The 15,135-nt window shown below is 42.1% G+C and overlaps 1 protein-coding gene across 2 annotated transcripts in view; it reads right to left on the bottom strand.

The window, feature by feature from the left end:
* Nucleotides 1-212: 212 nt before the first annotated feature.
* depdc7a (DEP domain containing 7, paralog a) overlaps nucleotides 213-15,135 on the bottom strand; it is a 48,544-nt gene continuing 33,621 nt past the window's right edge. For both annotated transcript variants that reach the window (XM_048545619.1, XM_048545620.1), the window contains exons 6-9: nucleotides 5,853-5,995; nucleotides 5,556-5,681; nucleotides 3,602-3,680; nucleotides 213-484 (exon numbers count right to left, since the gene is read on the bottom strand). In XM_048545619.1, coding sequence (XP_048401576.1) covers nucleotides 276-484; nucleotides 3,602-3,680; nucleotides 5,556-5,681; nucleotides 5,853-5,995 — 557 coding nt within the window. In that variant the 3' untranslated portion in view covers nucleotides 213-275. The remainder of the gene's footprint in view (nucleotides 485-3,601; nucleotides 3,681-5,555; nucleotides 5,682-5,852; nucleotides 5,996-15,135) is intronic.

Below are 15,135 nucleotides of genomic sequence, written 5' to 3'. Positions count from 1 at the left end.
TCTCACAAGTCAGGTTAAGAGTCATATTACTGTGGGTACCCAATTACCAAAATCAAAAAGAAAAGTGAAAAGTCTGTTTAAAAGCTACTTGGGAGAGAGAGTGTTTTAAGAATCAAATGCTTTGAACCATAGCAGCCTAAGTAGAAACAGACAGATTACACTTGGAATAAATTAAAGTGTTTATTTTTATTGTACAAAATCTTCAACTTGTTTTAGAATTAACTTAGCATCACATATCAATACTTTACCTATCACTGGAACTCAGCCAGACAAGATTATGATTTCCTCAATGCATTGAAGAAATATTGAATAAAAACAGCTGGATGACTCTTGTTAAACTGAGCAAGGACCTTCTTTTTCTCTTTGGCAGACAGCTTGGGGTTTTCATCAATTGTTTGAAGCAGCAATAAGAGTTCATCCCTAGTGGTCTTCCGCATGTTTCTTTCACATTCAGCACGAGTAAGTCTTTCACAGTAAGTGCGGCCTAAGGAGAAGCCAGGAAGAAGTTACAGAAGATACTTCAGCAGGGACAGAAGCTTGTCAAGTTCAAGACAACAACATAACCATGCAGTGATAATGGGAACTGCAGATGCTGGAGAATCCAAGATAGAGACCCTATATGATGAAGGATCTAGGCCCGAAACGTCAGCTTTTGTGCTCCTGAGATGCTGCTTGGCCTGCTGTGTTCATCCGGCTCCACACTTTGTTAACATAACCATGCAGTTTTATACAGTAAATTTCAATCAATTTTTCTAACATTTCTATCTGAACCCAAACCCCAATTTGTGGATTTTAGATCAAAACTGAAGTACATAAACCAGTAATGTTCCAAAGGACTTTTATATCAATGCTTTATTTCAAAGTCTTCCAAACTGTTTGCTGCCTCCTGATTTTTACACTGCAGCGTCACCTCTTACAGAAAGAGAGTGTGTCCCAGACCCACAAAGTGTACAATGTTTTGAACTTTAATATGAATATCCAATATATTAAAAAAAGTTGTGTATATTTGACAGCTGGAGGAATTTTTGGATAAATTACATTTAGCTACTTTCATACTATTTTAAAAGTCACAGCAATGCTACCAGCATCTGGCATACATATCTCACCATACCAAAAATCTTTTGGCTTGGCAAGAAAAACTTAAGCTTCAGAGTCACAGTGAGCCTCAAGTTTTAGAGAAAATCTGAAGTAAACTTGATCAAAAAAACTGAAAGCTTAACCCACTTCTAAAAAATGAAACTAAAGTTTTCTTCCAAGTACTAAAATTTATTCATTTTAATCTAGACCTAAAGCAAGGTAGGTAGTAACTCAGTTTGCAGCATGAAAAGTCATTTAGGTTCATCTGACCATATTAGCATAGCGTTCTTCTTTAGTGTTTATTTAGTTACTCCTTAAATACAAATCAATTGAATCTCAACTAGTCTGACAACAGCACACTCCATTGTTTAACCACTCTTAAGTGAAGGAATGTGTCACCAATTCCCAGCTGAATTGTGACTAGATTTAATTCAGTCAGTCATGGATCACTAACTTTGGAGTTTGTCACACTTGCTTAGTATAAGTACAGCCAGTAGAATGACTAACAGATTTTAGGACCTCAATCCAAGTAGCTCATTTGAAAAGGTTCTCCAACTAACCCTCAACTAGTTGAGGTTATAAAGCTGGGGCTATATTGCCATGCATTAAATTGAAGTGTCTTCAACATCTGTAGGAAAAAATTATTTTTCAAATTTGCAACTCATGCATGTTAGTATCCCTGGCTAAGTCATCATTTATTGCTCATCCCCAACTGCCCAGAGGGCAGTCAAGAGTCACACTGCTGTCTAAAGGCAGATGTCCTTTCAAGAAAAGGATACAGTGAACCAGATGGGTTTTTAGGACAATGCTTAAGGCTGCATTTAGCACATTTGCCTTCCTTGTTCAGATCTTAGTGTGCAAAAGTTGGGACATCATATGGAGGTTGTCCAATTATGGTGTTGAGGCCACTTCTGGTTACCTAATTATAGACAGGATATTAAGCTGGAGAGGGCTCAGAAATGATTTACTAGGATGTTGCCAGGAATGGAGGGTGAGATATATTTTAAAAAAGGGTTGGAAAGGCTGGGCCTGGTTTCCACTGGAACATAGGAGGATGAGGGGGCGACCGTAGAAGTTTTGAAATCATGAGGGCTCCCCCCACGATGGGAAAGTTGGAGAGTTCAAAGATAGGGGTCATATTTTTAAAGAGACAATAGGAGAAAGATAAGGCCACAAGACACCCTTTCTTAAAAAGGGTTCATATGGAAAGAAAGTGGTGGACACAGGTACAGTTATAACATTTGAAGAGACATTTTGATAAGTTCATGATAGGAAGGTTTGAGGGAAATGGGCCAATCTCAGGCAGTTGGGACTAGTTTAGTTTGGGAAAATAGTCAGCATGAACTGGTTGAATTGAAGGGCCTGTTTCCATGCTATATGACTGACTGTGGTTTCATGGTCACTTAAGGCTAGGTTTTATTACAGATTTAACTCTGGAATTTTCACCATCTGCTACAATCCAATGTCTTCAGAATATTACGCTGGCATTCTGATTAATACCTAAATGGCAATGTCACTAGACTATCTCCTTTCCATTTGTCATGCTGCATGACAAATGTTCATTTAACAAGCTTTTGTCAAGAGTCAGAACATTTGCTAAGATAATGCAGGACAGGATAGAGCTTCTAGTAGGGGAGGCAATAGCCTACTGGTATAAAAAAACACAAACAAAAAAACACTGGACTGTTAATCTAGATACCCGAATAACGTTCTGGGGACATGGGTTCAAATCCCACCATGGCAGATGGTAGAAATGGAATTCAATAAATATCTGGAATTAACAGTCTAAATGACAACCATGACTATTGGTGATAATGGGAACTGCAGATGCTGGAGATTCCAAGATAATAAAATGTGAGGCTGGATGAACACAGCAGGCCAAGCAGCATCTCAGGAGCACCTGAGATGCTGCTTGGCCTGCTGTGTTCATCCAGCCTCACATTTTATTATCATGACTATTGGTCATTGTTGGGAAAACCCATCTGGTTCACAAATGTCCCTCAGGGAAGGAAACTGCCATCCTTACCTGGTTTGGCCTACATGTGACTCAAATGCCCTCTGGGCAATTAGAGGTGGATAATAAATGCTGCCTAGCCAGCAACACCCTCATCTTGTGAATGAATAAAAAAAGTACACACATCTGCAACCACAAGCAATAAACCCATTCTTTGTACTTCATTCAACAAAGCGCAATTTTCAAAAACCTTTTCAAAAGTTGAACTTAACAGCACAAGAGTGAAAGATTGCAATTCAGATTTCTCATTGATTGTGGGAAACCTCAACAGCACACCCTCAGGAGAACAGAATCACTGACAGCAATTATTGGATTTTAAAGTTATTAAACATTAATGACAGCTGTCATTTACAGTAAGGAATAATAGTTTTGTCACCACAAATATGAACCAAAGTATTTCAAGAGGCAACATACTAGAACTGGTTGCAATACAAATGTGCATTTAGGGTTGGCACTGATCACATGGCTATAACTTTATTCTTAAGAAATAGCAGTTAGCCTGACACTTACCTGTGTTTAGATCTGGATCTCCACCATGTTGAATGAACATCAATTTCTCACTCACCATTTTGTGTAATGATCCTGGGACCTAATCAGATTTTAAAACTAGCATTATTCAATTGCTTTGAGAGAAGCAGTTCGACATGCACTTCTGAAAGCATTAAAAAGTCTTCCTGCATCTTGGTGTAAAGTTTTTCCTACAACTAGGTTTTGAATCTTAAAAAGTTGACACATATGCGAGTGGCTTCTGAGCTTTGGTCAGCATAACCTGGAGACAAGGTAGCGAGCTGCCAGAACCTGTGAACTAATGCCAGACCAAGGTCTGAATACTGGTTTGGATTTGCAAAAGGAACACTACAGCTGAATGTAAGTTATAACTTTCCAGCCAGGAGGTCACACTGAAATCCCCTTCAACTAAATATAATCACTCAGCCACCAATTTTGCAATAATTTGAAGTCACAGGTCAAGTGGTTAATTCCAACTGGAATATACAAAAAAAAAGTACAAGAACAAATTTACTGGATATCTATCCAAAAAGATTTTGAAATGCTGGTCAGATCTTCTGCATAAACACAATCTGGAAATTTTCAATGTTTGCTCAAATTTAAGCAAAGCTGAATTTAAAAATGTATGGTATTAATAAAGTGACAACATATACAGGAACATTAAGTAGATCCTCCTTTTTATGCAGTCACCTAGGTAGCTTTGGGCTTGTTGCATTCCACATCTTTTAATCCCTCTGTATTTCAAACTTGAGTGCAGGAGCAAACTCCTGAAATGGGAGGACTGTCATGTGACAAGATTAACAAGCAGCTTGACACCATCCAGGAAAAAGCAGTCCATTTGACTGTCACCATATCCACTCAATAGCAGCTCACCAGGTGCACTACAGAAATTCAAAAGTCCTGAGAAAACGCCTTCCAAACCCATTACCTCCTCCATCCAGGAAGAAAGCAGAAGCATGGTAACACTACCATCTGCAAGTTCCCCTTCAAGCCACTCACCACTCAGACTTGGAAATACAATCATTCCTTCACTGGCATTGGATTAAAATCCTGGAATTTCCTCCTTAACATTGTGGGGTCTATGATGGACTGGGAGCAGTTTAAGGTGACAGCTCACCATCTCAAAGGCAACTGGGAATGAATACAGTAAATGCTGATCCAGCTAGTGACACCATGACAAATGGATTAAAGATCGAATGGGCTCAGTCTCAAATTGAGGTAATTATTGTATTATTGCAGAGATTTTAAAGGCACTAAGACAGCAACTGGTATTAGACATGTGATGCTCTGGAATAAAAAAGGTCTCAGTTTCACTGTTCATACAGTAAGTTGGATAGACGGTCAGTCTGTCAGCCAACTACATTTGCAATATCATTACAATCTAAGCAAGCATCTAGTCTAGACTGTGAGGACACTTGTAATGCAGTGATAGGGATACCATCTCTGGACTAGGAGGTCCAAGTTCATGTCCCACTGTCCCAGAGCATATAACATGTGATTAGGTTGATCAAAATTATAACCCAGATTGTACATGCAAGTCAGAAGTCACTAATGAACATTGTTAAACTCCTATCTGACTCAATGTGGCACGTTGTGGGCTAAGAAAACCACAAGCAAATTTGATTTCAAAGTTAAAATAAAGTGCTCTACACGGTATGTGCTGTTGAGACTACTTAGTTTGTGACCTCTATTGTTCGAAATCTGCTAGTTTCAACATAAGCAACCAGCCATTTAGAACATGATCATTTCTTGGACTTTTGATTGCTTAGAATTTTTCTAACCCTGGGAGACAAGGTGGTCATGAAACATATGCAAATTTTAGACTGATAGCTTTTTAGACTGTGTGGGAATTACGGACAAGTTTCTGGTGGCAAGATAGAATGGATGTAGAAGTTCAGCCACATCTTACTGAAGGCAGGAGCCTTGCATGGCTAAATCAGGATATGTTCTCATCTACCTTAAACACATCTTTCTGATGATCAAGTAGGAACAAAACCAAGAGATCAGCTTTCCCTTTTGGAAGGTTCTTATTAAAAACAATGGCTTTACCAAAAGTCCTCTTCATTACAATTCGACCTTCAACCTGGGGGAAGAAAAATAAAGTTACTGCTGACTTCTTACATCAAGATAAGAACTCTCCAAGTTCACTGATGTTACAAAGTAATGACCAGTTTTTTTAAAAAGAAATCCAAAAGTCCTTAGAATGAGTCCATTAAAATAGAGGGTAACCCTCTAACAAAGGGTACATACATACCCCTTTCTGTAAGGTAACAGATGTAGGCTGTGCAGCAACAGCCATGAAATTCAACAGTCTCCTTAGCTCTTCCCGATTCCTGGAATCCATAAGCTTGAGACACAGCTGTGTTGCTTCTAGTGCTGGTTCTGACTTTCCATTCACTGAAAAAAGTGACAGTAAAAACTGCACTGTTAAAGTGTACAATACCAGTAAATTGAAAAGCAAGATCCCAAAGTCTTAGCCAGTCTGTGCTCAATTTCTGGCTGGCAGAGACAGTAGGGGCACCATGATGATGTGTTTGCTGGAAGTGTAAATGTAGAAAATCAAAGACACCATCGACCAAAATAAGAGTTTACAAATCTGAGGTTATTGAAGACAGTGCTTGCGCTGGAAAGCTGGGAGGGCCTAATGAAAGGATGAGTTGATATGATACAACACAACACAATATAATGCAAGGCATACAATACAGCATAGAAACAGGCTCTTCAGCCCACCAAGCCTGTGCTAATGCCCCTTAAACCTTCACTGGGCTTCACTGAAACAGCGCAAGAGGCAGAGGATGGACAGAACAAGTTGGGAGTGGAGGACAGAATTAAATGGTTTAGAAGCCAGGAGGTCAGGCTCATATTTATGCACTGAACTTGGGTGCTCCTCAAGGTGGACATCCAATCTGCACCAAGTGTACAAGTAACCTATTGTTAGAAAGGAATGCAGTAAGATAATTTCAAATAATCGCAAGATGATCCCTTGTTGAATGAAAGCAAAGTTCTCCAGATGTTGGAGATCTGAAATAAAACAGAAATTGCCAGAGAAACTCAGCAGGCCTGGCAACATCTGTGGACAGAGAAATGTAGTTAATGCTTTGAGACCAACATAACTCTTTTTAAGATTGGATACAAAATTAGCACATGTATGAGATGCTGACACAAGCACATTTCTCCCCCCCCCTCCCCCCCCCCCCCCCCCCCCGCCCCCCGCCCCCAAAAGCCACACCATCCAGACTTGGAAACGTATTGCTGTTCCTTCAGTGTCACTGGATTAAAAGCATGGAACTCCGTACGCACCCCGCCACCCTCCACGATGGTATTTTAAGTGCAAATATTCCTCATGGGCTGTAGTGGTTTAAGGTTACAGCTCTCCATAACTTTCTCAACTGTAACAAGCCACTCATGGAAGAGCAGCAAAAAATATACCCGTGATCATAAACTCTTTTCATGGAAAATCCAGATTATAATTATCCCAATGATATAGTTTCCTCTTTCCCCAGCACTTGCACCAGTGCCTGCGAATTGAATAAAAGCAAAGTAGTTCGGATGCTAGTGATCTAAAATAGAGCAGAAAGAACACGTAGAACAAAGAGTCATATTGGACTTGAAATGCTACTCCTGTTTCTCTACAGATACTGCCGGGCCCGTTGAATTTCTTGACCACTTTCCGTTTTTACAACATAAACTGTTTCAATTTCAACTGGGTTTCAATTTAAGGCAGCAGCTCAGGCAAGGATAATCAGTAAACAGAAACAAAGTGGCTGGAAAAGCTCAGCAGGTCTGGCAGCATCTGTGAAGGAAAAAACAAAGTTAACGTTTCGGCTCCGGCAACCCTTCCTCAGAACTGTAGATCAGTAAGTGCTGGTCCAGCCAGTGAAGCCCACGTCTCATGAGTTCTGCTTTTTCAAATTAAGCCCCAAGTTGCACAGTACTGCCTTACCAAAACCTCTTTCTTAGTCCTGCCTACATCATTGAAATCTGGGTGGGCCTTGACAACTTGATCCTCTCTCTCCTCATCTTTCTGAACAACCCAGAAATGCAAGGAAGTATGTTTTTCAGAAGACTATTAGCCATAATGAAGTGTTGCATTAAAACTGGCAGATCCTGAATGAAAACTAGCAATGTTTTCAGCAGAATAATAGCTAAAATTTTATTCTCATTGAATCACCTGGAGACATTTGCCTTAGTCATTGAGCATGTTTTTCTTTTTAAAATTCACTCATGAGACATGGCTGTCTCTGGCTGGACCAGCATTTACTGTTCAGCCCTACCTGAGAAAGTGCTGGTGAGCTGCCATCTTGAAATACTGCAGCTCACCAGCAATGTCACTTGGGAGAAAATTCCAGGATTTTGACTCAGCGACAGTGAAGGAACAGCCATACGTTTTCAAGTCGGAGTGATGAATGGATTGGAGGGGAGCCTGCAGATGGTGGTGTTCCCATGTGTTTGCTCCCCATATCCTCCTACATAGTAATGGCCATGGGGTTTGGAAGATGCTGTCATAGGAGGCTTGGTGAATTCTTGCAGTACATCTTGTAGATGGCACGCAATGCCATTACTGAGCGTTGGTGGAGGAGTGACGGAATGTTTGTGGTTATACGAGTCAAGCAGGCTGCTTTGCCCTGGACGATACCAAGCCTCTTGAGTGTTTTTGAACATGTAAAATCTTGAACATGAATATAAAGGGCATGTTTAGATTTAGCTGTGGATTATAAGCAAGTTAAGTACTTTCCTATGATTTTCACCACCAATGTAGATTCTATATTTGGAACCTATTCCTATAAAAATGCATCAGCAGGTTGGAGTTTGCCGTTGCTAATGGCCTCGTAATTGTCTTCAGCAAAATAAAGCAGAATCTTTGTTATTTCCACCTAGTAGGAAAAAAAATCATTTCTTCTTACATTTATAAACCATGCACTAAAATAAGGCACTATTAAGGGAAAATTAGCCAGAATTAAATTGAGCAATGTGTTTCCAGAATTTGGTATTTGAATACTGATTAAAAAGAGCTGTTGAAATCTTGTTCCTAATACTCTCCTCTACCGTATGACAAAAGCTGTAACAATTCAAAAAGGCAGCTGACAGCAAAACCTTGCTTTCAAAGACCAAGCCCAGCAAATATTAAGGAAGTTGCCTGATGAAATTAATGTACCCATTCTCATTCTGCATCAAGTGTATGTGAATTTTGCACCTAATTCCTAAAGTCCTTGGAAAGTTATAACTTAGGTGGAAAGTAGGAAAGTGAAAAGCGAACTTAAAACATAATGTTTAATACAATTAACTAAGACAGCTTGAGAAAAAATCATTTTAGGTTGCAAGTGGTTAGGTTCACAGACTAATAGGACTGCTTGAATAGTAGGGCAGATGGCGAGACAATGATGATATTTTCACTGGCTATTAAATCAAAAGCTGAGGATTATGTTCTGGGGTTACAGGTTCAAATCTCACCACAGCACATTTAAATTCAGTTAATGTATCTACATTTAGACACAATAATGATAACCATGAAATTACTGTCATAAAAATGAACCACTGATCCAATGCAGATCTTTAGAGAAGAAAATCTGCCATCTTTACATAGTCTGGCCTATATATTACTCCAGACCAACAGCAATAAGGTTGATTCTTATCAACGCTTGGTCAGTTCAAGGTCAAATATAGTTAGGAAACAAAATTGGCCTTTACAACATCTCCACCTATCTTGACTCCATTTTCTCCCCTTTGGTCCAGGAACTCCCCACCTACGTCCGTGAAACCACCCATGCCCTCCACCTCCTCCAGGACTTCCAATTCCCTGGCCCCCAACACCTCATTTTCACCATGGACGTCCAGTCCCTGTACACCTGCATTCCGCATGCAGATGGCCTCAAGGCCCACCGCTTCTTCCTGTCCCGCAGGCCCGACCAGTCCCCCTCCACCGACACCCTCATCCGCCTAGCCGAACTCGTCCTCACCCTCAACAACTTCTTTCGATTCCTCCCACTTCCTACAGACTAAGGGGGTGGCCATGGGCACCTGCATGGGCCCCAGCTATGCCTGCCTCTTTGTAGGTTACGTGGAACAGTCCCTCTTCCGCACCTACACAGGCCCCAAACCCCACGTCTTCCTCCGTTACATTGATGACTGTATCGGCGCCGCCTCTTGCTCCCCAGAGGACATCGAACAGTTCATCCACTTCACCAACACCTTCCACCCCAACCTTCAGTTCACCTGGGCCATCTCCAGCACATCCCTCACCTTCCTGGATCTCAGTCTCCATCTCAGGCAACCAGCTTGTAACTGATGTCCATTTCAAGCCCACCGACTCCCACAGCTACCTAGAATACACCTCCTCCCACCCACCCTCCTGCAAAAATTCCACCCCCTATTCCCAATTCCTCCGCCGCATCTGCTCCCATGATGAGGCATTCCACTCCCGCACATCCCAGATGTCCAAGTCCTTCAAGGACCGCAACTTCCCCCAGTGGTCGAGAACGCCCTTGACCGCGTCTCCCGCAACACATCCCTCACACCCCGCCCCAACTGCCCAAAGAGGATCCCCCTCGTTCTCACACACCACACCACCAACCTCCGGATACAACGCATCATCCTCCGACACTTCCGCCATCTACAATCCAACCCCACCACCCAAGACATTTTTCCATCCCCACCCCTGTCTGCTTTCTGGAGAGACCACTCTCTCCGTGACTCCCTTGTTTGCTCCACACTGCCCTCCAACCCCACCACACCCAGCACCTTCCCCTGCAACCGCAGGAAATGCTACATTTGCCCCCGCACCTCCTCCCTCACCCCCATCCCAGGCCCCAAGATGACTTTCCACATTAAGCAGAGGTTCACCTGCACATCTGCCAATTTGGTATACTGCATCCACTGTACCCAGTGTGGCTTCCTCTACATTGGGGAAACCAAGCGGAGGCTTGGGAACCGCTTTGCAGAACACCTCCGCTCGGTTCGCGATGACATGATGTTTCGCGATGTTTAGATGACATGTCCGTCATGGGCCTCCTGCAGTGCCACAATGATGCCACCCGAAGGTTGCAGGAACAGCAACTCATATTCCGCTTGGGAACCCTGCAGCCCAATGGTGGACTTCACAAGCTTCAAAATCTCCCCTTCCCCCACCGCATCCCAAAACCAGCCCAGTTCGTCCCCTCCCCCCACTGCCCCACGCAACCAGCCCAGCTCTTCCCCTCCACCCACTGCATCCCAAAACCAGTCCAACCTGTCTCTGCCTCTCTAACCTGTTCTTCCTCCCACCCATCCCTTCCTCCCCCCCCTCCATCTCCTACCTACTAACCACATCCCACCTCCTTGAGCTGTGTCTTCCCTGGACTGACCTATCCCCTCCCTACCTATACTCTCCTCTCTACCTATCTTCTTTTCTCCATCTTCGGTCCGCCTCCCCCTCTCTCCCTATTTATTCCAGAACCCTCACCCCATCCCCCTCTCTGATGAAGGGTCTAGGCCCGAAACGTCAGCTTTTGTGCTCCTGAGATGCTGCTGGGCCTGCTGTGTTCATCCAGCCTCACATTTTATTATCTTGGATTCTCCAGCAACTGCAGTTCCCATTATCACTGACCTTTACAACTGATGCCACATCCTCGAGATAGAGATCTACAACATAGAAAAAAGATCCTTAAACCCATCAGATTCATGCAGGTCAAAAACAGCCATCTAACTATTCTAATCCCATTTTCCCACACTTTACCCATAGCCTTGTATGCCTTGGTATTGCATGTGCACATTTAAATACTTATTAAATGTTATGAGAGTTTCTGCCTCCACCATCCTTAGCATTCCTTTGAAAGAATGTACAGATTTAATGGTTAAGTAACTATTATTGAAGAAAAACTTGTAGAGAGATGGGAAAGGAACTGGAATGTACAAAATACAATATTGTACGAGATGCGGAGGAATGGAATTGTGGGAGATATAGCAGTTTGGGTCGGAAATTGGCTTGCTGAAAGAAGACAGAGGGTGGTAGTTGATGGGAAATGTTCATCCTGGAGACCAGTTACGAGTGGTGTACCGCAAGGGTCGGTGCTGGGTCCACTGCCGTTTGTCATTTTTATAAATGACCTGGATGAGGGCGTAGAAGGATGGGTTAGTAAATTTGCAGATGACACTAAGGTCAGCGGAGTTGTGGATAGTGACGAAGGATGCTGTAGGTTGCAGAGAGACATAGATAAGCTGCAGAGCTGGGCTGAGAGGTGGCAAGTGGAGTTTAATGCAGACAAGTGTGAGATGATGCACTTTGGTAGGAGTAACCGGAAGGCAAAGTACAGGGCTAATGGCAAGATTCTTAGCAATGTAGATGAACAGAGAGATCTCAGTGACCGTGTACACAGATCCTTGAAAGTTGCCACCCAGGTTGACAGGGCTGTTAAGAAGGCACAGTGTTTTAGCTTTTATTAATAGAGGGATCGAGTTCTGGAACCAAGAGGTTATGGTGAAGCTGTACAAAACTCTGGTGCGGCCGCACTTGGAGTATTGTGTACAGTTCTGGTCACCGCATTATAAGAAGGATGTGGAAGCTTTGGAAAGGGTGCAGAGGAGATTTACTACGATGTTGCCTGGTCTGGAGGGAAGGTCTTACGAGGAAAGGCTGAGAGATTTGAGGCTGTTTCCATTAGTGAGAAGAAGGTTGAGAGGTGACTTAATTGAAACATATAAAATAATCAGAGGGTTAGATAGGGTGGATAGGGAGAGCCTTTTTCCTAGGATGGTGACGGCAAGCACAAGGGGGCATAGCTTTAAATTGAGGGGTGAAAGATATAGGACAGATGTCAGAGGTAGTTCCTTTACTCAGTGTAGTAAGGGAATGGAACGCTTTGCCTGCAACGGTAGTAGATTCGCCAACTTTAGGTACATTTAAGTTGTCATTGGACAAGAATATGGACATACATGGAATAGTGTAGGTTAGATGGGCTTGAGATCGGTATGACAGGTTGGCACAACATCGAGGGCCGAAGGGCATGTTCTATCTACAGGCCAGGTGCAGAAGTTCAGCCCGAGTTTGTCACTACTTTTTGGGAAAACAGGAAAAGCAATTAGCCATACAACTCATGCCCATTTTGCCACTGAAATCGATCACAGCTGATCTTCATGCCAAGTCTGTATCCATCTTTGTCCCATTGCCCTCAAATTACCAGCTAGACAAATTTGAATAGTCACCTAAGGGGTGATCCATTAACAGTAAATAGAATTTAGCTGTCCCCTGCCTCCCACCCAAAACTGAATATGATCTTGACACTTACAGACCAGACCAAGCCCCCTCAAAATATAATCAAGATAACCTAGACCCTAATTTCTTCTTGTTCAAATGAAAGTGTAAGGCACTTTTCCATATGCAATGTGATTGGTCAAGTTAGTAGGCTTTAAGCAAAACACTATTCTTACACTGCAGATAAACTAAACAAAAATATTGAACTATTAAAATATGTAAAGCAATATATTTTAACCACTTCTATCACAATGTGATAACTGTATCCACTGTTCCTGTTGTGGCCTCCTCTACATCAGGGAAACCAAACAGAGGCTTGCGGACCACTTTGCAGAACACCTATGTTCAGTTTACAACAAACAACTACACCTCCTAGTCGCGAACCATTTCTATTCTAGTCCCTCCACCAACTCCTCAGGCGACATATCTATCCTGGGCCTCCTGCATTGCCACAATGATGCCACCCGAAAGATACAGGAACAGCATCTCCTATTCCGCTTGGGAACCCTGCGGCCCAAGGGTATCAATGTGGACTTCACAAGCTTCAAAATCTCCCCTCCCCTGACTGCATCCCAAAACCAGCCCAGATAGTTCCTGCCTCCCTAACCATTCCTCCTACCTCAAGCCCCACCTCCATCCCCTACCCACTAACCTCATCCCACCCACCAACATGTCCATCCTTCCTGGACTGACCTATCCCCTCCCAAACTGGCTCTAACCCCACCTCTTTGACCTGTCTGTCTCTTCTCACCCTATCTTCTATCTGCCTCCCCCTCTGTCCCTATTTCAGAATCCCCTTTCCCTCCCCCATTTCTGAGGAAGGGTCCTGACCCAAAACGTCAAGCTTTCCTGTTCCTCTGATGCTGCTCGGCCAGCTGTATTCATCCAGCTTCAGTGTTCTCTTTATTTTAACCACTTAGTGGTTAGAGGTACTACTTCCGGAATTCCAGGCCCACCAACAGCGGCACCACCATGCAAACCCTGGGTCTAAGAGCTTGATTCCAGCTACAGTCTACTTTTGTTTAAAAAAAAGCTAGCTATATTGCTAAGCATAGAGTAGACAGCTTGCCTACAGGTTTGCAATAGTGGCTTTCAAGAGAAACAGAAAAGTCATCTCAAAAAAAAGGGACATTTCATCACAGTGAGAGTGGGCAAAATAAGATACTTGGATTTATACAACCATTTCAGCAAGAAAGCAATACCACCACAAATTAATAGAAGACTGGAATTTATTGAATTTTTATCATAAAATCCTGTGTTTGAACTATCTTGCCTGTAGATTTTAGTTGAAAGATTAAACCCTCATTTTAATATCTCAACTCAAGATGCTTTTTAAACTTCCAAAAGGGAAAAAAACAATGCATTGTTCTACTACAGAGAGATTTCTCTGTTAGTCATTTGTTGACAGCACCCTTTAAAAATTAAAGGCATTTTATTCTGACAACTGATTACATTAGAATGCCACCCCAAAAAGTAATGAACAAAGCATTGAGAAAAGTAGCAATATTAATTAGAATGGGGGCAGACAATGCTACATTGACAAACAGTCAGCCAGGCAAGAGAACAGCATGGTTTCTCTGCTGTAAAATGTGAAAATGCTTTCAATTAAAAAAAGGGAGGATGGATCAGGTATTTTTAAATTAAAGTCAGTCATTCACTTTTTAAGCTCTTTTCAATTGTAGCCTTCAGCCTTTGACAATTCATTCCTTTCAGGAGGCAATGTGGTTGAGAAAATGCATTCACACAGGATACCCCCAAAGTTGTTTAAAATCTGTTACTTTAGCATGTATTCATCATGAGACCAAATTTACACACCATCACTACTATTTGTGGGATCAAGGTCACTATTTTAGTCAGAAATTAAATATTAGCAACTCAATATTTTCAATAGGAACATTTGAATTCAACTGATCAGACAGATGGTGGATGATTGAATGTCCCAATTTAATCCACTCGTGATTTGCAATAGTGAATCGGAGGTTTGAAGGGGTAGATCAAATCAAAGATTTTTTTCTGACTAAAAATGGAGGCCAGTATCTTGTGTACGAAATCATCTCAAATCAAGAAAGGATGTGATGACAATCTGACTCAGGGAATGAGATAGATCACCAATTAAATTAAAAGAGTGGATCCTAAAGGCCTGGACAGTAAAAATCAGACCAATCTGTAAAGAAAGGTGACCAGATTTATATTAATTGATTAAGAGGCAGATTAGAACACAAACTGCTGTTTTTAATGTGAAGCGAAGAGAGAAAAAATATCAAGTAATGCTTCGCAAAAAAACACCAAATAGCTTTCAAGTGGAAATATT

Source organism: Stegostoma tigrinum, chromosome 17 (genome assembly GCF_030684315.1).
Source record: "Stegostoma tigrinum isolate sSteTig4 chromosome 17, sSteTig4.hap1, whole genome shotgun sequence".
Lineage (NCBI taxonomy): Eukaryota > Metazoa > Chordata > Chondrichthyes > Orectolobiformes > Stegostomatidae > Stegostoma > Stegostoma tigrinum.
Note: the sequence above shows the minus strand (reverse complement) of the source record. Positions and strands in the feature narration are given on the sequence as shown.